This window comes from Melozone crissalis, unplaced genomic scaffold, assembly GCF_028551555.1.
Source record: "Melozone crissalis strain CALT ecotype California unplaced genomic scaffold, PUWL_Pcris_2 ptg000027l_1, whole genome shotgun sequence".
Classification (NCBI taxonomy): domain Eukaryota; kingdom Metazoa; phylum Chordata; class Aves; order Passeriformes; family Passerellidae; genus Melozone; species Melozone crissalis.
Window position 1 is genome coordinate 85,863,903 of NW_026535805.1, and position 23,402 is coordinate 85,887,304.

Here is a 23,402-nt window from a genome sequence, read left to right on the forward strand (position 1 = left end):
CATGTCCTGCCTAGGGTGGTGAACAGGATTTAAGCTGTTACTGATGCCAAAGGCTCTGTATCATGAAACCAGAGCTGGCATCGTGTCAGGAGAACATTGCATCAACAGACAGTCAAGGAGTAAAGGCAGCACTTCAATAACAGGTAAACCCAGGGTTAGGAACAATCAGCATTTCCAGACAAATCTGGCCATTATGTACATTCAATTCTTGACTGTGTTTTAGAGCCTGATGTTATGTGAATACCTACACACGGGCAACACCCTACTGCAGAGTTCCTGGAAAGCTAAGGAACTGCTAAAAGGCCAGTTTTGGCAGCAATAAGTAGATATTAGAGTTAAATGTCTATGAGAGCACTGAATGTTTGAATCAGCCTGCTTAGAACATGTTTTTAGCAGTACCATAGACCAAGGACACATGTTTTATACAACAGGTGCTTACTGCCAAAGTTCCAGCTCGTCTGCAGTATGCAGATCACCTTACAAGATCTTGGAATAATCTAGGGCAAACTCCTGACACCAGCTGGGATTGATTACAAGAGTGCACCCAAGTTCAGTCCAAACTCAGGAAAGAAGGACACTAACCACCTGCTGCACTCATTTTAGTTACAATTGTATCTATATTTTAACAGACCTGCTTCATTCAAATCCCAATAGATTAATATCCAAACATTATTCCCTACTACACTGGCAATATGGCACAGCACCTGTTTACCATTGTTTCCAATCTGTCCCTGTCAAAACATACACAGAACCTACATCTTTGACTCCAAACCACGTGTCTTAAAACATCCTCCCTCCACCCCAAGAGAGTCCTAGAAATCAACAGAACCCAGAGAATTCACAGAGCATAAAAGTGCTGCTAAAACCAAAAACTTGAGCTGAGTTTGCAGGAAGAAACTTTTGCAAGGACTAACAGCTGAGTGCCTGCAAAAGCCATATTAGGCTTCTTAGCTGGAAGTCCATGTTTGCATATCTTGCCACATAGTCATTTCAGATTATTCTATTCAAAGGCAAGAATTCTTAGCCCCAAGTAACTCTGCCTATATTACCTTAGCCTACAGGATATTAAAATTGACCCCTGCAATGTTCAGAAGTGGCAAATTTTCTCATCAGGTCCCATCTGAGTTTTAAATATACAAATTCTACTTTTCAGAAAAGTGAAGTGGGACCTGAACAGGGGAATATTGAAAGAGACACATACTGTACATCCCTCAGAACAGTCTGTAAGAAGCCGATCCAAAAGTTTCTAGTTTAAAAATGTGGTTTCATGTATGTGAAATATATATTCAATACATAGGAATCATTGCATATTTGAAATCGCTTTTTATGAGCTAAAGGGGGAAAAAATAAAAAGAAGCAAGGCTGAAACCTATTTGGAATTTTAAAAGCCTTCATAACAACCTTACAGCCATGCAGACCACATTAAAAAATTGAAAATCTTCCACAGATGACATAGGCTTAGAGGCAATTTTCGCTACAGAGCACATGAATAACCATCATTATGACACATCACACTCCCACCTCTGATCAGAGTTAATTAAAAGAAAGCATGTGTCACAAAGCCATTGCATCATATGTTTAATCAACAAAACAGGACAACAGAGTCCTTATGTAATTGTTCCTTATGAATTCACAAATTCATATCAGAGATTGTTTTACCTTATAATGTTCAAAAAATATTTTGAGGTTGCAATTCAAGGAGGGGAACAGGACCTCAAGGGATGGTTACCATTAACCTGTCCATGACAGATTATATTACTGTGGTGGGTGAAAAGGCCCTGATGTTACTGATAACACTTTTTTTGTATGAGTACAGGGATCCCTGGACAAACTCACAGTAACTCAGAAATGCAGAGCTAACAGTTTGAACATAAAGACTACTGGAAACATCAAGAAAAGCATGCACAGGATGGTCACATGATTTACAAATCAAGATTTGGAAATTCTCTTCTCCCAGGTGGGGTCTAAAGGAAAAGTATTATTTAATCTTGGGCAAGTCACTTCCTGTCACTGTGTCTCAGATTCCTATTTTAAAATAAGAACAACAGGAATCCTTTTTCTCATTCTACTTTTTTTTTTTTTTTTGGCTTATGTAAATAATACAGTGCCTGGGGCAAAAAAATAATCTCTCATGAGGCTAAATACAGAATATCTATCAGAGTGAGATACAGGAAAAAAGCCCCAATGATAAAAGTAACCAGTATCCCTGTATTTAGATTAGGGCATTAAATATGAGAAACTCAGTATAAATGTGTGCTTCACACAGATTTCTGTATTCCACCTGGGAATAACCTTTTCTCACTTCCTAAATTCCGCTAAGAAGCAACAGTGTAGTAATTCTATCTTGCAAGGTCCCTCTATAATCCACTCTGGACTGTGTTCCTCTCCCCCACCAGGGAGCAACATGCAAAGCCAAGGGAGGCTTGGGACAACCCTCAGTGTAACAATCAGAACAGGTCTGCAACTTTACACTGTATCAATGTGCAAGAGGTTGCTTCACTTGGCCACATGATAACAAGCAGCCTGCCATGGCCTCCTGAAGGATCTGGAAACTGGCAAATAGAAGAAGCTTAAGCATCCTACATCCCCAACAAACAGACATGGTCATGAGTTTTTCACTGAAGTATTCAAGGACTGAATTAACACACCTTCGCTACATTTAGTTTTCTTAAAATAAATTTGCAGATTAGAAAATTCAAGTAATTCTTAATTTTTTTGAAAGTCTAATTTTACTTAGGATTGTAAGCATTCTCAAAATTTCAACCCTTTTCTTACATTTTCTATTTACAGACTTACTGCTTTTAAAGACAAAGAAAGGGATTTTAAGTTATCAAAATTGCTCAACCAGCATGATCACTCTTCCCTTCTTACAGATTGGCAGTTCACAAACACATTTCCAGGTTTTAAACTTTCATCCTAAATCAGGAATGGAAATCACAGTACCAATTTTAACATAAAGAAGGTATGGCCTTTCCAGTTTTAATATGCATTGTTAAATTACAAATAGTTAAAGACAATTCACAATAAAGGGCAATTAAGCCCAGTTTGTGGAAGATGCCACACAGTTTATGCTTGGAAAATTAGGGAATATGGGCAATGCAGCCAGAAGGTTAAAAAAGCCACCATACTAAAAAACCCCAAAAATCAAACAAAGAGACCTCCAACACCCCCCACCCCAAAATAAAAGAAAAACCACAACAAAAAAAAAAACCCCAAAACAAACAGAAAAATAGAGTAACAGTAACAGCATAAAAGAACAGAAGTAGAAATGACAGAGGATGGCATGACCAGAGTCTCTCTAGTGCAAGAAACCCTGTTGGGGGTAAAAAACCCAAGCAAAACACACTACAATAAAAACACCACAAATCCCACAGTTTCTGGGTCCTCATCCACCTCATTGGCTTCTAACAAGCTTCCTCTGTAGACAATTAAGAAAAATTGTCCACTTTTATACATCTCAAAATGGATGAATTGCCTCAGCATGTGCAAGTTTCCTAAACCAAAACTTGAATTCAAGTCATTAGACAGTGTCTATTGGTAGACATAAAAACATAAAAATGAAGCTGGATAGATAAATATATATACATCTTGTGATGCAAAGGTAATGCAATTAGATTTAAATTTATCCAGAGCAGAGCTATTACTTTAGAAAAATAAGTGGCATTAATAATTACACAGTCAGCATTTATTAATAATTAATTATTAATAATTACACAGTCAGCATTTAAGATTTATACTTCATAAACCACAAACTCATGTGCTCAATTCCTAAAACAAGAAATCCAGTGAAGCATTTATGCTGCAGGCAGACAATCTTAAAACATATGCTACGTCATTAAGTATATGTGCTACTGACTAGTTGGGATATTTCAAGTTTACTTCATACAGTTCCCTACTGAATATCTGGTATGTAACATGAATACGTCTGGGACTCCTGGAACATTTACCAACTTGTACAAAGCACACCTTAACACTTCCAACATAAAAACAACTTCTTTTAAGGAGTATGTAAATTCCTGCATTACAAAAGAAACTGTTTTCTGTCAACAAAAATAACATAAAATTGATCAAAATCAGTTACAACAACTGATAGGTATTCAGAAAAAGGCATACCCACCTTTTCATCTAGATTGCCATTACGGTCAAACTGGTAGAGTGGTGCCAGATGATTCATCATCCACCAGCTAAAACTCAGTGGGTCTTTACATGGAACTGTGTCAAACCCAGACACACGTTCAGAAGTACTTGGCTGTTCAAACATATTCTTTAAGGTTGTGTTCACCAAGCTCCAGAAACACTGTAGAAAATGCAAAAGGTAATTTGAACTGTCTCCAATAACAAAACCAATGTTAATTTTCTCTACAACACTGTCCTATTGATAAATTTGCTTTTACAGAGAATGCAAGATGACAGTCATTTAAAGAAAATAAAAAAAGCAGTTGTGAGTATTACCACAGAAAACTCAAGGCTACCTTAGAAAGTCCTCTCTCAAATGTCAGTAGAAAGCAATGTGAAAGGACAAGCTTGGGCCACCAGTGCACTACTTCACAGGCAAACCTACAAGCTGATGGATTGATGACATGCAGACAGGATGGCGCCCCAACACTCACAATAGAAAGATTAGAGTTCCTTAATGAAGAATTGTTATAACATATTTCTGAAAAACTTCTAGTGCCAGAATATCCTAACCAAGAGGAATACAGTAGGCGGTAGAGAATCAATCTGAAACACAGCAAAAGACAGCAAACAGATTCCAGTTCCCTGTTTTGTCACAGTCTGTTCCAGCACTGACAAACTGATTAATTCTCATTGACTCACACTCATGCCTATATCACAATATTACTACTTCTTACAGCCTGTGCCTATCTTTCCTTCTTTTAAGGAAGCTCTCTGGGACTTCTTTGCATGTGCATTTTACCCACCTTAGCTGGGTCCTGGTAACAAAGACAAACATGAGCTAGCTGGATCACTGTTCTGACTGTACCCATGTTTCTAATGCCTGGAGATGACTCACTGCATGACATATCACAGAAACTGCAAATAATTTTTTTTTTTAAATAGGTAAACATCACTTTTTGTATTAGAACTTTCACATTATATTCCTTTGCTTTGATTTCTTTAGCACTAGGAGCGTTCTTCATCGATGTCCTAGGTCATAACCCAATAGCACACTGCAAACCTAGAGTCAGGATTTCATGCACTTTCCAGACAGTGACCCAAGGTATCACAGTTGGCATGCAGTTCTCCTGGAGCAAATATGAGTTCAGTTCTACCATCAGATCTGTGCATTCATGGCCATATGGGAACATCTGGTGACTGCACAGGTAACAGTACTCTTCCTTTACCTCTGTATTAGACCCTTTATTTCTGTGGTCCAGCAATTGAATAAGTAGAATCCATAGCTCCTTAATGCAGGAACAGGAATAGTGGCTACTGGTGAGAGCCTCAGAAGGTCGCACCTGAAAGAGAATATAGAATAAAATTATTCACAGAAGTGCTAATTTTTGAAGTGGTGTTTTATATATCAATATTTCTTCTTATCTTGGTTGTTTGGTTTGAGAGGTGTTTTTTCAGGTAAATAATATAGTTAGAATTACCCATTCAAAGATGCATTATTTCACTAACATCCCAAACATCTCTCTCATACAATATAGACTCTTTCCTAATTCTACATAAATTATAGGTTGTGCTATTTCCTAGTTTCTTCTGATCCACTCTCAGACATTATTTAATCGTACAAAAATGGCATTCCATGTCCTAAATTAAAAGAAGCTACAATAAATACTAATTCATTGTCTGATAGTAGGGAAAAGAAAATGATTGATTACATTTTCTTGATGTTCTTGAGAAGAAAAAGATTTCAAATTATTTACCAGCTATTATTGTTATTTTTAACTGAAAAATCCTTAATGACTAGGCATAATGCAAGTAGAATATGTTGTTGTTGGCATGATGAGGATGTTAATGTTCCCACAACATTTCACAAAATCTGCTTTTCGGTAAATTTACTGCAAGGCATTCTTTTAATATGCAGAAAACAGCATATTTCAAGTCATGTACATTACTTGATTACTATTCCATATTTAACAAAATTCACTCAGACTGATGCATTTCAAATGCAAAATAGTGTTCTTGTGATTCATCTTTCAATTTTACATTCTCTCAATTGTGAAACAAAACAAAACAGCAAAAAGAAGTGCTAAATACATAAAGCAACTCTGTATGCTTTAATGATTTTAAGATCTACCAGACCTGTATTTGAAATAATCATACTATAGATAAAACTTCACTTACTCTGTTCTTAGACACATGAACCCACTGAACAGTATTCAGAAGTGGCAAAAATTGGGAGAAAAGCTTTGCTTAAATAGCTCAGTTCAGCACTTTTTACCTTCAAGCAAGGACACAATGGCAGAAATGTAGAAAGAAAAGAGGGAAAACAAAGCAGCTTATACTCATTTTATCCCTAAAGAATGAGTAGTCCTAGTTTGAATAATCAACCTACACCTCTCTAGAGCAAACAGAGGGGAATCCTTCCGTGACAATAAAAAGTACCTCAGGTGACTAGTTTAGCCAACTAACTCCTAGCCATCCACATCTGATCAGGTGGAGCCTGAATTTTTATATCCTCATGTTTTTTTCTGATCCATTCACACACAGCTATTCTCAAATCACACTGGGACTTAAAATAATTTCTGAATTTGGAAACCTAACAGTGCAAATTAAAAATTAAATCAAAATATGCAATGCCAGTGACAGCAGTGGCTGTGTGAGACATTATAGAAGTGGGAGTGAATGACTAAAAACCTACACTTTCACAGTTGGAACAACAAGTATATCACCAGTAATTTCAAATCTGTATAATATTCTATTAGCATGCAAACTTATTATTTTATCCATCTTTAGAATATGTTTACAACTACAGTTTCATACAGGTTTAAATAATTTCAATTATAAATATGAATTATAAATATGAACATATGAAATATGAAAATGTGCATATCCATTCAGGACAGAGTCTGGGTACTAGTATCAAAGCAAGACACCATACAGATATTGCTTAGACTAAGGATAGCCATGATACTGCTTTCTTCAGAGATACTCCCCACTTCCTCTCACAACATCCTCATTTCAGTGTCTTGGTAAGAATGTTTAATACCCAAAATTGTGGTGCTGTTGGGACAACACAGTTCTGGTGCCAGAGGTGTAACTGCTAAAGACAGAAGAAAGACATCCACAGATATATGATTCTCTGTCAAACATGTCTCAGAGCACACTGGAGTCAGTACATGATCCAAGTCAAGCACTTTGATATCAGAGCTGCCCAAGAAACCAATCTGAAAATATGAGTCTGGAACACTGGAGTTCATGTCCCTCCTTCCAAGGATATCCACAAATGTTAAGAGCTGCACTCATGAATGTTTCTCAGCCAAAAGCCCAAGGACATGTTTTAGTGATGAGCTGGTGGTACCACCTACTAGGGGTATTAGTTGCATTTTGAACAATTTTGAGGGATGCTATTTCCATTATGGGATGCCAGAAAGGTTGCATACTATAGGAGGCATCAGCTCAAGTGTAAGCTTCACTTCAGAAATTAATCTCAAATAGAACTAATTCAAGCAATGTGGTCCAAGCCTAGAGGAAGCTTAAGAAAAAGCAGTGGCAAAATAATCTTCTCTCTTCGTAACATGGCTCTGTGAAAGGATGTAGAATCTGTCATTTTATCATCTGAAATTTTCAAGCCTACCATCAAGCACTGTGTTCAACAGATAGATACTATTTGAATTTTCTGTTATAAAATATTATTCTCATCTATTTGCCTTTTGTTAGGGGAGAAGGTTGCAGTATTATCTGAATTTAATAGATCAAAACTGATTTTAAAAGGTAACAGTTTTCTACAGGAAGGTATTTTATAGGTTATCAAAGGCTAGTACAACCATTTCCTCCATCCTCAAAAGTAACATGAAGAAGAGGGACTCTATTTCTTATGCTTTTGTACTAGGAAAACAAATTATACAGTGGTCACTGCTATTTTTTCTTAGAGTTCAGTCCTGCATTCATGGATCACACACATCCATCTAAAGCAGGTTTCACAATGACACAAAGATTACACAGCTCTTCTACTGGCTGCTATATGGGGCTATTATGACCTTCTAGCTCCGGAGTGCTCAAAACAAGTGAGAAAAATAATGCAGCTATAGAAGGAAAGAAAAAGGAAAAGAGAAGACACAGAAAAGCTTTCCCATGGCAAAAGCAGAAGTGCTCTAACAGAAAGATGAGGTGGTAGAAATAGGCACACTGCAACAATAAACTGTAATATGACATTCTCTAAGTGTCCAGTTAGCTCACTGCCAGGATTAGAGTTATCCTCTTTTTGTTCCTGTTCAGAGAGTTTGAAAAGACTTTTTGCATTTATCTAAACCTTTTAGACTGTGCCATGTTTGGCATTAAACCTGGAACACTGAACTTAGAAAATGTGGCACTCACTTCTGCTCTGTACACAGTGCATTTCAATATTACTGTCTCATTCAACTGCCAGATGGTCATGAATAAATATAACACAATTTGAGCTCCTAACAAATAACACTCTTTAAAACATGGAAATACAAAGCCATACGTAACATTTACAACTAAGCAATAAGAAGTCATCCATGCACTGGTGCAATACCCAATTCATATGGCTCCCAGTAAAAGCATCTAACTGCCCATGACCTGTACAAGGAAAAAGAGTTACCTTTGTATATTTGTTGATGGCCAACCTTATTAAAGCAGACATGAGATTTCCAGAGTGTTTTTCAAATAAACTGATATTGGTTAGATTCTCTCCAGTTAGATTAATGAAATGGTTAGCATATACAACTTGTCCTAAAATACAAAAGAAAAATAGAATTGTTTAGTTCTAGGTTTGGTTCTAGCAACATAAAACAGACAGGATTTCTCTTCTAAGATATACGTATATTTTAGAATGGGCCTGTTGACTTGTATGTAATTTTAATTTATAAATTCATGTGAGAAAGCTCATCCTAAATTCAAGCTAATCTCCATCATTGCACTGAAATCTGGTATTATTCAGGTTGACAGTAAAAAAGCTCGGCACTTTCCAGCCTTTTACTGGCACAGATTTTGCAGAGGAATAAAGATTTATTTATCTGCAAGTTCCTCTTTGTCACATGGCAGTGCGCATGTTCTGGAATCATGACATGTTTTGCAGATCTGCAAGTTGATGACAAACAATTCTGGAGAGGTCTAACACTTTCCTTTGGATGTGTTGATGTAGAAAGCTGGCGTGATCATGTTCCAACTTGAGCATTTGTAGGCATTAACAGATAAAATGGTGAAGTTAAGAGGCTGTAAGATCTTATCCCACAAGCTTTTCAACAGCACATCTCCCTTGACATCAGTGGAGCAGACAATACGTAGAGTGAGCCTGTATTTTATTCCTGGAAATATAATGTGAAGCCCTGAATCCCACTATCCTGCCACTGGTCTCAGCAGTGTGAAGTTTGCACTCAGAACACTTTACAGAATGAGATAAAAACCTAGGAAATTCTAAGCACATAAGAATGCAAGATAATGTATGTAGAGATATGACTGTCTTGACTAGTAAATTTTGTTGTTAAAAATCACGAGCTTTCTCTTACAAAGATAGATGACTGCATTATAACTCAGAACATTATCTAGAAATAAATATTGAATTCTGGAAAATAAATTGCCTCCAACAGTTTCACTATCCTTTATCCAAAATGCTCTAAAAAAGGCAAACACACTATCCCACAATGGATCATAAGAGAAACTTAGAATTATGGAACAAAAAGCCAACCTACACACTATACAGTAATGTAGAAACAGAGAAAATGTGTTAATGGGAGCAAGGCTGTGTTGTGACAGCACTTGGAGCAGGCAAAAGCTAATCCAAGAGTTCACATTCAACACAGTTACTGGGGTAAGCATAGTGCCTTCTTGCTATATCTCAACTTTACTTCAACTGTTGCAATTCCTATATGGAATTTATATTCACAACTTATAATCACGAGGTGTGAGGGAAGGTATGGTTGCAGTGACACACCAATTGTAAAAGAAAACACACTTTTGTGATTTATTTTGGTAGAATGGACATGGAAAACAGATATAAGTCTCACAAAGCAAATAAAGTTCTCTTCTGTACTTTAACAATTTTTCAGCAAACTGAACTACTCTGAAATTGAGTTTTTCAATTGCATTCTATGACCTTTTTAATCTAACTTCTATGAACAGCTTACTCTTATCAACTTACTTTTTGCCCTTTTAAAGCCTTATAAATTTTTTTTTTAAAAAGATATTGCCTTGCCCTTTTCTTTCTGTACTTTTATAAGCTCCCTTGATTGAGGCTTCTTCTTCTGCCCAATATTTTCTTAGTGTCACACATAGTTAGCAATACAAATTCTCTCCCCTGTGAATCCTTGTTCTGGTCCATGCCTGGACACTTTTCCTACATTGTTGTCACCAAATTGCCATTCATTGTTATGCATTCTAGATATCTGTAAATGCATTTTTATTTGTGATGTCAGGAAGTGCATTGTTATTAAATATTTAGTATGCTGCATCAGTTGAGTATGAACTCTGTGATCTTTGTTTGGACAGAGCAAATTCCTAATACAATTTTATTTAATTTGAGCTGCACAATGATTCACAAAGAACCGACCTTTACCTTATCTGACTTTACCCCATTAAATACAGACAGCTATGCTTAAAAAGTACCAAAAGTAGTTTTTGTTCTGGACAAATCAAGATGGGAAAATTAGGTAAGTCATATGCAAAAGAATAAGTTCAAGAAAAAGGCCTGCATACTTACTCTTCAGTTTTTCACCTAGTACATGAAGAACTTCTAATACCAGCCAGTTAATATCCAAATGGAGATGTAGTAAGTGCCATGATGGAGGAAAGACCTGTGATTAGAAATATAGTTACTTATATTGAACATTTCTCGAGTGAATTCTGGATACTGTGCTAAGACAGGGTGGTCAGGCTTTGGAACAATCTGCCCAGGTTAATGGTGGAATCACTGTTCCTGGAAGTGTTCAAAAACATGTGGATGTGGCATTTGGGGACATGGCTGAGTGGAGAATGTGGAGATGCTGGAGTAATGGTTGGACTTGACATTCTAAGATGGACTGCAATGAACATTATGAATATCTATGATCAAATACAATGTAACATACAAATGCCATTCAGTTCAAGAAAAGAAAAGAAATAAAAAGTTTCATTACAATTCTGTTTGTAAGAGGCTGTTTATGAAGTTTTGATTCGAGCTTGACAAATTACAACATCCTTAGTTAACCTTTTCTTTACAGAGAAGCATTATCAATTGCATACAAAAGTTGCTAAAATGAGCTCTTAAAATAACTCCAAAATTTTAGTATTCTCTTCCCTAAATTTTACTTGAAATTACTGTTTTTAATCAGCTCAACCACTAGTGACAAGCTAAATAAATGTCCGAAATGCTGCTTCTCAGCAGATTATTCCTCTCCAGATACTAGTTTATACAACATAAGCCTGAAATTCCTTTTCTAGCTTTATAGAAGATTTGAAAGCATTAGCTATGTGTATGCACAAATCCTAATGGTGTACACTTCAGTAGTACTTCCACATCCGCACTTTTCTTTTATAAGAATCTTTTCCCATTCTGAGTTAGATTTCAGAATGTATTTTTAAAGAAATGCCCCTCCTGCTGGGATGCTCAGAAATTTTAAACATTACTACAGACAAACACCAAGGAATTTATTAAACAAGCTATGCTAATTCAAGCCTACTTATCTACGTGTAATTGGTACAATCATTTGTATACTATAGGAAGAATTCTAAAGCTACAGAACGAAAATAGATAAATAAAACAACAACAGAAAACACAGATCTAATTAGTTGTGTTTACCAAGTACAGGATGGCACTTAAAAAAGAAAACAAAACAAAACAAAAAAGATTAACTTATATAAAGCCAAAACTTTTCAAGTTGAATACATAATGCCACATAAAAAAATAAAATTATAAAAAGACACCAACCTTTGCCTGATTTTGAATAGTAAATGCTGCCAGGACATTACTAGGAAGTTCACAAAGGTGACCAACATGCACAGTCAAAGCATGAAGCTCTTCCACCAACACTGACGGTAACTGAGCTTCTAGTTCTTCATAAGGATGCAGCACTCTATCATCTTCCACCTTAGGGGGTTCCAGATACCTGAATGTACAGAAAAATATAATACACACAATCAGAAAACAGGTAAGTAGCAGCTACACAAAGCTCAGTACCCAATTCAGTAAAATGTGTGTAAATCTCACCTGAAGATGAAAGCTTTCACATAATGCAAAAACTTAAGACATTGATGCCTGATGCTCTCTGCTTCAGAGTGCAAGTGTGCAGCTTGACCTAAGGTAAAAGAGACCAGCAGCTTAAAGCAGAAGACAAGCATACCATGACTTGTTTAACATTTGCATTCTCCACAGTAATTAGACCAGACCACTGGAAAGACATCCCCTGAGGACAAGCTGGGAGGTGACTGATGGTAAACACCCACTTCTAAATATCATTTTGCCAGAGAGATCCATTCTTTGTCTTATCACCTCAGGCACATGTCCAGATACAGACAGAAAAGAAGACACTCAGGAAAGGTGAAGGTAAGTACTCTCAGTGCTAGAAGAAATCACTCAGCCATACTGTCCTGCTTCCTGACTGCTTCCAAGACACCTTCAGTAAAGACATGGGTAAAACAATTTGTCAGTACCCTTTTCTCCTGACAGACTTAAACTGTGATAAGGTTCAATAATAAGGTACAAATAAGCTCAATAAGGTGAACTTATTTGTAAATATGCTTTGTAACTTTTCCTTGGAAGCATCACTGTTGCACAGAACCTTCAGCTGTACAATGCTAAGAGCCATCCATTCACAATCCTGCCTTTCACTTGCAGCTCTGTATGCTTTCAGGCAGCTATTCTGGCAGTATGTCTCCTTTCCTTTGTTCTCTGAAGCTATTGCTCTCATGGTGTTACCATCCTCACCTTGCACCTACAAGCTCAAACACCCCCACTAAAGCAGAGATTCACTGGAAGTTATTGCCACTGTGTGAGAATCACTCCTTATTTATTTCTATACCTTGCCTTGTAGCTTTTAGCTTATATTAGTACATAATAAACAAAGTAACTATTGCCCAACAATATATATACACACACAAGCTTAACAAGCAGTCAGCCTGCAACATGATTACAAGACATGCTGATTATTCAGAGCATCTTCAATGCAAGCATCAAATGAGGGCCTTGAGCAGGACTAAATCAAAGTGCATCACCCTAGAGGAGATGCATGGCAAAAACTCTTGGTCACCTACTACACTGGACTGCAGAGCCAGGGAAAGACAGTTCTTCTTGCTCCTCTCCCCCGCTGACCACTGGGGAGTCTTCCCATTTTTTTGATCTTGCTCTCACTCTCCCTTTTGTTTTCCCCCATCTCCTCCAATTAACCTGGAAGTTCTGGAAGTTCATACATGACACTTGTTACAGATGCCAAAAATAAAGCTTTGTGCATACAAGCCTATCTCAACATCTTTTGAGCAACAACACTCAGTGGGCAAAGCAAACCAACTGGTACAAGGACCAGAATATTCCAGTGTACAGCCTACCTGCACCTCACCAGAAGCCATAGTATCTGCCATGGTAGTGAACCAAACGTTTGGAACAGAGTGAACTGATCCTCTTTAAGTAATTATTTATAGATATTGCTGCTGATTTGTACAAATAACAAATACTGTATCCTAAATTCTCAGAAGAACTGTTTAAATGGCATTTTATATTACAGTATTTTCACATGCCTTCTTCATTACACAGTTCTCAGTACAAAGTCTCCAAAGCTCATCAAGACTGATAGGAAATGAAATTTACAGTGAAATATTGATATCTATATAAACACACAGTACAACATAGATTTACTGAGCCAAAACTCTTAAATGGCATTTCAACAGTGGTGACAGCACATTTTTTTAAGACAACAATAATAACTAACATTACCCTCTGACCATTTAAAACACTTCAATCCTCACAACACTCTTCTACTACTAGCCCACTTCTATAAAGGGGGAACTAAGTCACAGCTGAATCAGTGACTTGCTTCTGATCCAGAAAGAAAGCCTGGTGCAAAGCACAAAATTCAAGTTCTTCATTTTACTAGCTTAATTGACAAGTGGAAGAATGGGATACAAAGAAGAGAATGCAACCAAGCAGGTGGTTAAATTTAAGTGAAAAAAACCCCACAGAAGAGTTTCTTGACGTTGAAACATACAGTTCTGTAGTTGAAACCTACAGAACAGTTTCTTGATGATGAACTGCATATGAAAGAAGCTTGATGATAAATTCACATCAATTATTTAAATGGCAGAACATTACAATATTAAGAAAACAATAGTAATGTGTAAAAATATTCACTCATAGAACACTAGCATGTTATCTGTAATAAGACACTATAGACAGTTTATTTCTGAGTAATTACTGAACTTCTCAACTTGCTAAGCTATTCAGCCTTCAACTTACAATAAGCCCAAAGCTGCAATAATCCTTCAGAAACATGCTGCTTCTCATGCCTCAGTATTTAATTGAAAGAAAGCATTTTGTAGTGATCCCATTTTATCAATCCTACTGCAAAGATAAACTAAGTTTGTAAATAACTCAAAGCTAACCAAATCTAACTTGTTTAAATGTCAGCCAATGAAATACTGAAAAAAGTTCCAGGCCACTACCTTTGTAGTTAAAATAATTGTTGGGATGATCAATGAAATCTTCTGGTTTTAATTAAAAGAGCTAATAGTTTTGCCAAATTCTGCTCTAGGGGTGGCACCTTAAGTCAAATTAATGCAAAATGCCTCCCTAAGGATTGCTCTGTCCATCTGCCTTTACAGGCAAATCTGGCTGCAAACTGACTCCCAGCATTTCCACTCTATCTATTTCCCTACTATTTTACCTCACTTGGTTGCCTATATTTCTACCCTAACTGCAGGTTTATGCTGCTTATAAAGGAGCTGTTCTGAGGCACACTCCAAAATCCCTTGGTCAAGAGTCAAAGCACAAGCATGAACTGTGAGAATTTACTTCTTTAATGAAAGGTAGTCAGTTGCCTATTGCAATATCAAATTAAATTTGTAAAACTTACCAAAATCAGATGAACTCATTTGTACTAGGTTTTCCAGTCTGTATATCTGTTGCCTAATTAAAGGAATACAAAGATTTAGGGTATTTATGTAGATATAAGTTGCTTAACTCTACTTCAGTAAACATAAAATAGAACAGAGAAAGGTAAGAGCTGTTTCTTGCCTTGTAGCTCTGAAAAAGCTTATCAAAATGTCACTCAGAAAACAGTTTTAGTCAAATGGACATATCCAAGTGTGAAGGTATGACATTGAGTAGACTTTGTGCATGTTTATAAATCATTAAACACAGTAAAAAAATCCCCAAACAACTGTCTGAATATTGGGGAAGGCAAAAAACAACAATACAAACAAAAACCCCCAAAAGCCATTCCCTGCAAGTGATCTTACCACAAGCATAACTCAGCTTCATATTTGACCACAGATTAAACCTAAAAGTTAGTTCTCATGGCATACACTCAGTACACACTAAATTAACCCACTTGTGAATGTGCCTTAGTGCATCCTGCCTGCAGCTTCTCTCATTCCTACTTAGGGTGGTCAGCTCCTGAACCCCAGGACAAAGCATAAACAGCAACACAAAGAGCTGACTAAAAGGAGGTGTCTTTAGAAAAGTTAAAGCTCAGTTCAGTTTTGGAGAGGAAAGAGAACATTTTTAAAGAAGCCCAGTGTCACTGTAAATGAATACTTTTTAAAAAAGCTGTAACATAGGTAAATACTTGGCCATATTCTGTAACAACTGTTATTTGCAAGTGGTCTTCCAGTAGAATCTCCACAGAGATAAAGCAGTACTAAACTGAATATATGAAAAGCACAACTGTATCAGACAGACTTTTGAAAGAAAATGCTGCATAAATTGAGGAGACAGCTCTGCCTCATTTCTTATACAGTCAAAGCAATAACTACTGAAGGATTCTAAAATAGGCTACTTGGATCTAACACAAATCAAATGTTCTTATGAAAAAAACCCTGAAAACTAGGAAGCATTTAAAAGACAAAACTAAGGGTTGTAACTTGCATATTAAAGTGCATACAGACAGTAAAATGATCTCCCTTCACTCTATCTTGTTTTCTTGGATAAAGCCATGTCAGCTAACCTTCCATCATTTAGGTGGGTTGTAGAGTTTTTTGTCTGTTTTGAAATCAAAGTTGAATTTCTGCCTGGATTTTTCAAGGATTTCAACTACGTAAAAAGGAAGGAAGTCTGAAGCAGGAGGGCTTTATGAAACAGGGCTGCTGAGACTGATGTTTAGAGAAGGAAGGTACGAGAAAGGAGTGACAGAAAAAAAAAAGAAAAATACTCTCCAGTGAATTGACAAAGAACACAATGAGCTGATAAAATTAAAGCACAAACTGGGCACAAGAACATAACAAAAATACCATTATTTAAATAAATAATTTTATTTTCAATTTGCATTTGTACCTCAAGGATTGATCCTCATGCTGTTAATCATTAAATCATTTGATCTGCAAATACACATTCTGACAGATAAACTGGTACTTCTGTTTTTTAATCAAAGCTGTATTATCTTAATATACCCACTTAAATGGTTACATAGTCCCATTCACTTTGACTCACACTTCTCTCACATGAAAACCCATAAGTAAAATTTTTACTATGCAATTACTATTTTAACTTGCAGTTCTGCAGTATACTGTTATTTATTACAATATTTAAAAACTGCAAATAACATTTAATTACAATATTAAGCATAATCTCAGACATTAAAAGAGACTAATTTTCTGTAGGCATATATTTAAACATAGATATTACCTTTACTTCATAAACATAACTATTTACAGTCACCCTATCTTCAAAAACTACTATAACTTGTACTTAATGCATTCAATTTCCACAGTGGAAAAAGCAGAAAAAGCAGTTTTTCTACTTTTAGTTGTCAACTGGTCTATAAATGAAAGTGTTCCATTTTATGACTGAAACAAATGAACTGAATGTCTTTGCAGACATTCCCCTTTGCAGAGGAACTTGTCACACCAAGAGACAACTTAGCAACCAAACACTTGGCCAAGAGTCAGCTGAAATCCATTATTCCTACCAGGTCAGTAGGTTTTAAAGAATGCACAGCTTGAATAACTTAAAAACCAAATTATGCCTTGTGTTCATCTCTATTACAATTACAGAGCAATTTACGTTACAGGAAAAAAACTTTAAAAACAGCCATTTAATTCAACATTCCTGCGTCACTGCCCAGTGATTTTATGTTAATGAACAGTTAAAAAATCAGACTAAATACTGAAACTTTTAACTAAATTATACTCCCATCTCCCACTTTATCACTTTGGGGGTCTTTTAAAAAACACAGTGAGGTCAAAGCTTGCATTGAGCAAGCAAAGCTAAATAATAGTGCTTTTAATACACTTCCAGTCATCTATGTCACCATGTTCCCACAAGCCAGATCCTATTAATCATGTTGCACATCATGCCCTTGGTGATACCCTAAAGGAATGGAAGAATCCCAAAAGAAAGGGACCATGGAATACACCACATATATTTGTGAAATCATACAAAAGCTCCTCTCCCATCCACTCTGTATGGGCTGTACATCCTGAGGATTATCAGTAGAAAAGAGGATTATCAGTGATCTGTGTATTTGCATTGACCAGATTAGGCATCTACATTGAATTAGTCAAACACTGAGTAACTGTATCTGAAGAGATTTCTGAAGCTATCCTAATCCAAACAAGCACAATTGCAGAAAGCACTGCATCCAGCATTTATAGTATTTGATTTTTAACCTCCACTTTCCTTTATGCACAAAAAAGGACTAAAAATCTTCAAAAGACAACTTCAATTATGTGGATAGCACAATCTCATTCAAGGAAATCTTATATAGTCTATTCATATAATTCTGAAGATAGAGCCTTCTAAATTAACCCCAACACTCTGTTGTAATAACTATACTTAATTTTTTTTATCCGGTGATGCCTCAGATACGCATCACACTACTTAGAAACTTAATAATAAGTCACATAATATTAAGAACCTGTGACACAATGTACTTCTTCCTGCAATTCCATCTGTGTCCTATCCATCACTTACTGGAGCATTAAACAGACAGCATTAATCATTTTTAGAGGCATTGCACAGCCCAGTCTTTTATAATGTTTTAAATGTGAAGTTTGTTACACCCTTACAGAAGGTATAATTACAGATGTGGATTAATTATAAGATACAATGTTATCATACCTAAGTAATCCAAAGAGAAATCCACAGGATTCAACTAATGCCATTTCAGTAACCCACTGAAAGCCAAACAATTCCACTGTATTTTCTTCATAGTCATTTGGAGAAGGATCTAGTCTCAGCAAAACCCTGCAAAACAGAGCCAACAATATTCATACATTTGCCAGTAATAAACCTATGGAGTACAATATCTACAGCTGGCTTATGTACCACCAATACTTTCTGAATGTATCAGTAACATGGACATGACAGATGTTTCAAAGACAGCTGTACCTTTTAGAGCAATATGATCTATAGAAATACAACTCCTAGCTTCAAAAGTGAAAACAGGATATAGCCACAGGTCACAGTAGGTGTTGGTAGCAAAAATTAACAAGTTACCCTCTTGAAGTATTTTCATACTTACAAAGGGGCTGAGACATAACACACAGATTGTGAAGAGAAGATGCTGCTATGTAAGATAATCCACTGCTCTGTAGGCCTGAGATCTGTCTCCAGGCACACTATATACCTAGTAACTAATTCTAGAACATACATTTATTAATTTAATAATATTTATAGTGAACACACTGCTAAAAGCACATTTTTAGGCAGGTGAGCAGATGAGGCTCAAAATGGTACCTTGTCACTATAACTCAAGCTAACACTAGGCCATAATTACCCTTTGCTCTTATTAAAGAAAAATTAAATAACACCAGAATTATCATTTTACTTAAAGTGGAGAAAATCAGACACTTGAGTTGTTAAAACATTATAATTGTGCAAATAAAAAAATGTTTCATTAACATGCATTAAAAAAAAAATCGCAGCAAACTGCATGACAGCATGGTAAATTATTTCAGAATTTTCCAACTGCCTTTCATAAAATAATCCCACATAGAGGCAGCTCAATTCTCTAATATGTAAAAACTATTTTTATTTTAAAAATTAAAAAGATATACCAGGCAAGCACTTAGTTTCCATTATATTACACACCAAGCTCTTATTCTGCTTGAACTATGCACTAGTTCCAATTTCATTCTCAGAGGCAAAAAGAGAATCTGCTGAATAATTGGCTCAACCTTCCATAGCACTTTAATTCACTTGGTAACTTTCTGAACACTGGACTGTTTTGAAGCCTCCAGCAACTAAATCCAGCTACTCCAGTTCCAAGCAACAATGACAAAAGAGTCCCTGACATGGAGGCTTTTCCAGGACTTTGCAATCCAGGTAGACAACATGAACAAACAGTGGAAGAACAGTGTTATCACAACTATAGTGACTGGGAAACCTGTCTACATACAAACTCCTCAGTGAGTTTTAATGACAGAAACAATTTCAGGTGAAATATTTCTTCGTCAATGTGGAATCCACTACTGATATATTCATGCAGATACAGGATCCCTCAATCATCTACTTGATGCAAATTTAAATGAACATGCTCTAATGCAACTAAAAGGTATGACAGATAAGGCAGAGAAAGGTGGAGGTGCAGCGGACCCCCTCTTAGGCCTTTACAGAAAACACTGTGAAAATAAAGCAACAACACAAAAGACAAAGCCTGGCAGGAAGACAGACAGACAGACAGAAAGATTAAGCTTTTGTAGAGAAAACAAGACAACCCCTGTAAGATGAGCAAACAGCACAGAAAACTAGGGTGAATGACAGACAGCAAGGCAGAAGATAACAATTAAACCAAAGTGACATTTTAAAACCTCACAGAAAATACTTATTTGCTATGCCTATGACATCAGAACCTTAAATCCAGAATGTATGCAAGGGTAAAGCTTTGAGAAAGATAGTCTTGAAGCTACTAGGGCCAGCTCCAGAAATTTGGGAAAGCCAGGCAGAGTGGAAAAGAGAGAAAAATGGCCAGCATTTATTACAGCACATGACTGGGAAAAGCAGCGCTGAAGTCTCCACAGAAATTCAAGCAATCTCAGATGCTGCTGTCCAACAGGCCAGTTTTGAATTATCCTAACAGGCTTGTAAATGTCCATTACAGTATCTTAAAAGTAAGTTCAGAAAGCTAAGAACTGCATCTAGAGCACCATTCAAAGCTGTTTATCAACACAACAGCGCTTCCCACTTTGATATCACCAAGCTGATTTCAGGACTGGAAGAACAAACTGATTTGGAAACCTGCCAGCACCAAACATGAGAGGAAAGAACAGCTAAAAAGGCATTTATATTTGTAATTAAAAAAAATCCCTTACCTCTTAAGAGACCCACTTGCTAAATAAGACTCTGCAGAGAACCTTCTCCCTCCACTGTGGCTGTCAAAGGCACAAGAAAAGAAAGCCGGCCTTGAGTTCTCATGCTCCACTTCCATCGCCAGCTCCAAGCTGTCAGTGAGAAATGGGGACGTGGAGGAAGCACCACAGTCATCCTCCATTGTTTTCACCTGGCCCAGAAAAAAATAGTTAAATACAAAAATACTCATAGCATTTCTTCAAATAAATGTCTCATTGTTACAACTCCACATCATCCTTCAGCTCAAGTGAGGACACAGATCTGGCCAACTGCAACACTGAAGTAAAAGCCACCAAGAAGGGCAATCATGGTCACATGCCCTGTCACACAATTTTGCACCTTTGTGCACCCACATCTTCCTCATGGAACAGAACCTGTTCAAGGAGACACATTAGTGACTCAAAAAAACCCCAAACATTTTCTTCTGGTTTGGCTCTCTAAATTAATTAGTGATGAGGTTAGACTAGCAGTAGGTTATAACGCGAGGCAGCAATGCATTACAAAGCTACTTCCAGCAACACTGCATTTTATGACCAGAGTAGCTATGCTGTGGAAGTACATCATGTACTACAGGCTCGCAATATTAAAAACAAAAATCTAACTACCTAGGAATGTGAAAAAAGAGAAACAAAACAAAAAAAGGATTATCATGTCCAAAAGAAGTTCACTGCACAGTTAATATTAGTGTATTCATACTTTATACAATATACTGAAAGAGCAGAATTAGGCAAAAGGTGCCAGAGAGGCCTATAAAAATATGCAAACAATATAACTAAAACGCTAAATTAAAAGTTTTCAACTTCTTTGCTGGTAAATCTTGATATGTTTTTTGCAGAAACTAATCTACACAATGAATAGAGGCTGGTAATACAGAAGCTTAACTAAAATATAAGCTCAAAGGGGAAAAAAAGAGAAGAAAACAGTTTACATTCTACTTTCTTACATTCTCTATTAACAGTTTCCATTTCTCACTTTCTCTATTCACATTCCTGTGGAGCAGGCGGCTGGGAAAGCAGGAAAAGAATGATTTGTGCTCCAGTTTACAGCCAGACCCTATGTGGGGGTGTTGGGACAGCTGAAGGGAATGGTCCCAGCCACAAGGACTCCAAGGAAAGCCTGTTCAGTTCGGGGAACCAAAATCGCCCCACAGGACAGAAACCCCTGGGGGAACAGTTACATAAGAGGGCAGCTCTTCCCAGCCATAGCTCCCATCCGTTCCATACCTGTCTATCACATCCCTGATGCAGCAGAAACAAATGAACACTTTAAGCACCTCCTGGTCCTCCAAGCACAACCTTTCAGGCGGCTGCAATCCGCGGGCAGCAGCTGCAAAGCGGCGGGAACAGCGCTGCGGGCCGCCGGGACGCGCCCACGAACACGACCCGCACGTCTATCTCCTGGGCCCCGCACCGCCGCCCTCTGCCCGGAGGCGCTTCCCGGCCGAGCCAGCCCCGGGCGGGCGCCACAGGGACTCGGGCGGTTCCTGCGCGCCGCCGCCGCCGCTGCCCCTCCGCGCCCGGGCCCGTTCCCGTTCCGTACGGCCCGCGCGCCGCCGCCAGCCGCGCACTGCGCAGGCGCCAAGGCGCCCATTGGCCGCCGGCCGCTCCTCCCCGGCCGCGCTTCCTCCGCCCGCTCCGCCTCCTCCCCAGCACGGCAGCGCCTGCCCCGGCTCCCGCCCGCTCCGCCTCCTCCCCGGCACGGCAGCGCCTGCCCCCTCTCTCCCGCCGTCTCTCTCCCGCCCTTCCTCTCCCGCTTCCTGTCCCCGTCCCGCCCCGCCCAGGCCAGGCCAGGGCGAAGCGCCGCCCGCCGCTCCTCCCAGGACTGACCGGCCGGCGGGTTTCCCTGCTCGGCTGGGTGTCCCTAGGCGGGCGCGCCGCCACAGGTGGTTTCTGGCCACCTCGCGCATGAACGCTACCGTCTTGCCACTGGTGTTCAGTTGCCTTCTTTGTGCCCGCAGAATCGTGGAACCATAGAATGGCTTGGCTTGGAAGGGGCATTAAAGATCATCTACTTCCAACCCTGCTGCGGTGACTTCAAATACACCAGGGTGTTCAGAGCCTCATCCAGCCTGGGATAAAACCCCTCCAGGGATGGGGCATCCACAGCATCGCTGTTCAACCTGTTCCAGTGCCAAACCACCCTTACAGTAAAGAATTTCTTCCTAACACCTAATGTAAACCTACTCTCGAATTGAACTCATTCTCCCTTGTCCTGTCTCTACATGCTGTTATAAATTAGTCTTGGCCCATCTTTCCTGTAAGTTCCCTTGTACTGCAACTGTCCCCTACCTTTCTCTGGTGTCTTTCTTGTCTAGATTTTACTTGAACCTCATTTCCCTTCTTCTCCTCAGCTTTCTCAGTTCACCCATTCCCATGTTCCCTCACAGAGATGGGCATGAGGTTCTCCTGGTCTTTTCTGATGTCTTACGTATGGAGATCCAGCCTTCCTATGTCTGCAGTGTAATGCTCGTATCCCCAAACACACACAATTGCCATCAAGCTTGGGAAGTGGTGTTCAGAGCATTTGAAATTCAAGCTGGGTATCACTCCTACCATTTACTGCAGCATCTCCATTGGGCGTCACAGCCACCACAGAATGGGGGCCAGGGCAAAAGTCCTAAAACCTCTGCCTGGCATAACTTAGCTTAAAGTGCCTGCTGTGCACCTAGAGGCTTCTGGGTCTTTTTTTTTTTTTTTTTTTTTTTTAAGTGTTATATTATTTTGGATTGTTGTGGTTTGATTTTATTTCAAAATGAATGCTTTTCCATTTCTGCCTGGATTTTGGGTGCAAAATAGCAGCA

At 38.1% G+C, this 23,402-nt stretch overlaps 1 protein-coding gene across 1 annotated transcript in view; it reads right to left on the minus strand.

Moving 5' to 3' along the window:
• The window catches only part of MMS22L (MMS22 like, DNA repair protein), an 88,149-nt gene extending 66,235 nt beyond the window's left edge, over nt 1-21,914 (minus strand). Inside the window, exons 1-10 of the mRNA XM_054279874.1 lie at nt 21,826-21,914; nt 20,566-20,753; nt 18,374-18,499; nt 15,171-15,223; nt 12,317-12,404; nt 12,038-12,215; nt 10,832-10,925; nt 8,735-8,865; nt 5,346-5,459; nt 4,118-4,297 (exon numbers count right to left, since the gene is read on the minus strand). Coding sequence (XP_054135849.1) covers nt 4,118-4,297; nt 5,346-5,459; nt 8,735-8,865; nt 10,832-10,925; nt 12,038-12,215; nt 12,317-12,404; nt 15,171-15,223; nt 18,374-18,499; nt 20,566-20,744 — 1,143 coding nt within the window. The 5' untranslated portion in view covers nt 20,745-20,753; nt 21,826-21,914. The remainder of the gene's footprint in view (nt 1-4,117; nt 4,298-5,345; nt 5,460-8,734; nt 8,866-10,831; nt 10,926-12,037; nt 12,216-12,316; nt 12,405-15,170; nt 15,224-18,373; nt 18,500-20,565; nt 20,754-21,825) is intronic.
• Nucleotides 21,915-23,402: the final 1,488 nt, after the last annotated feature.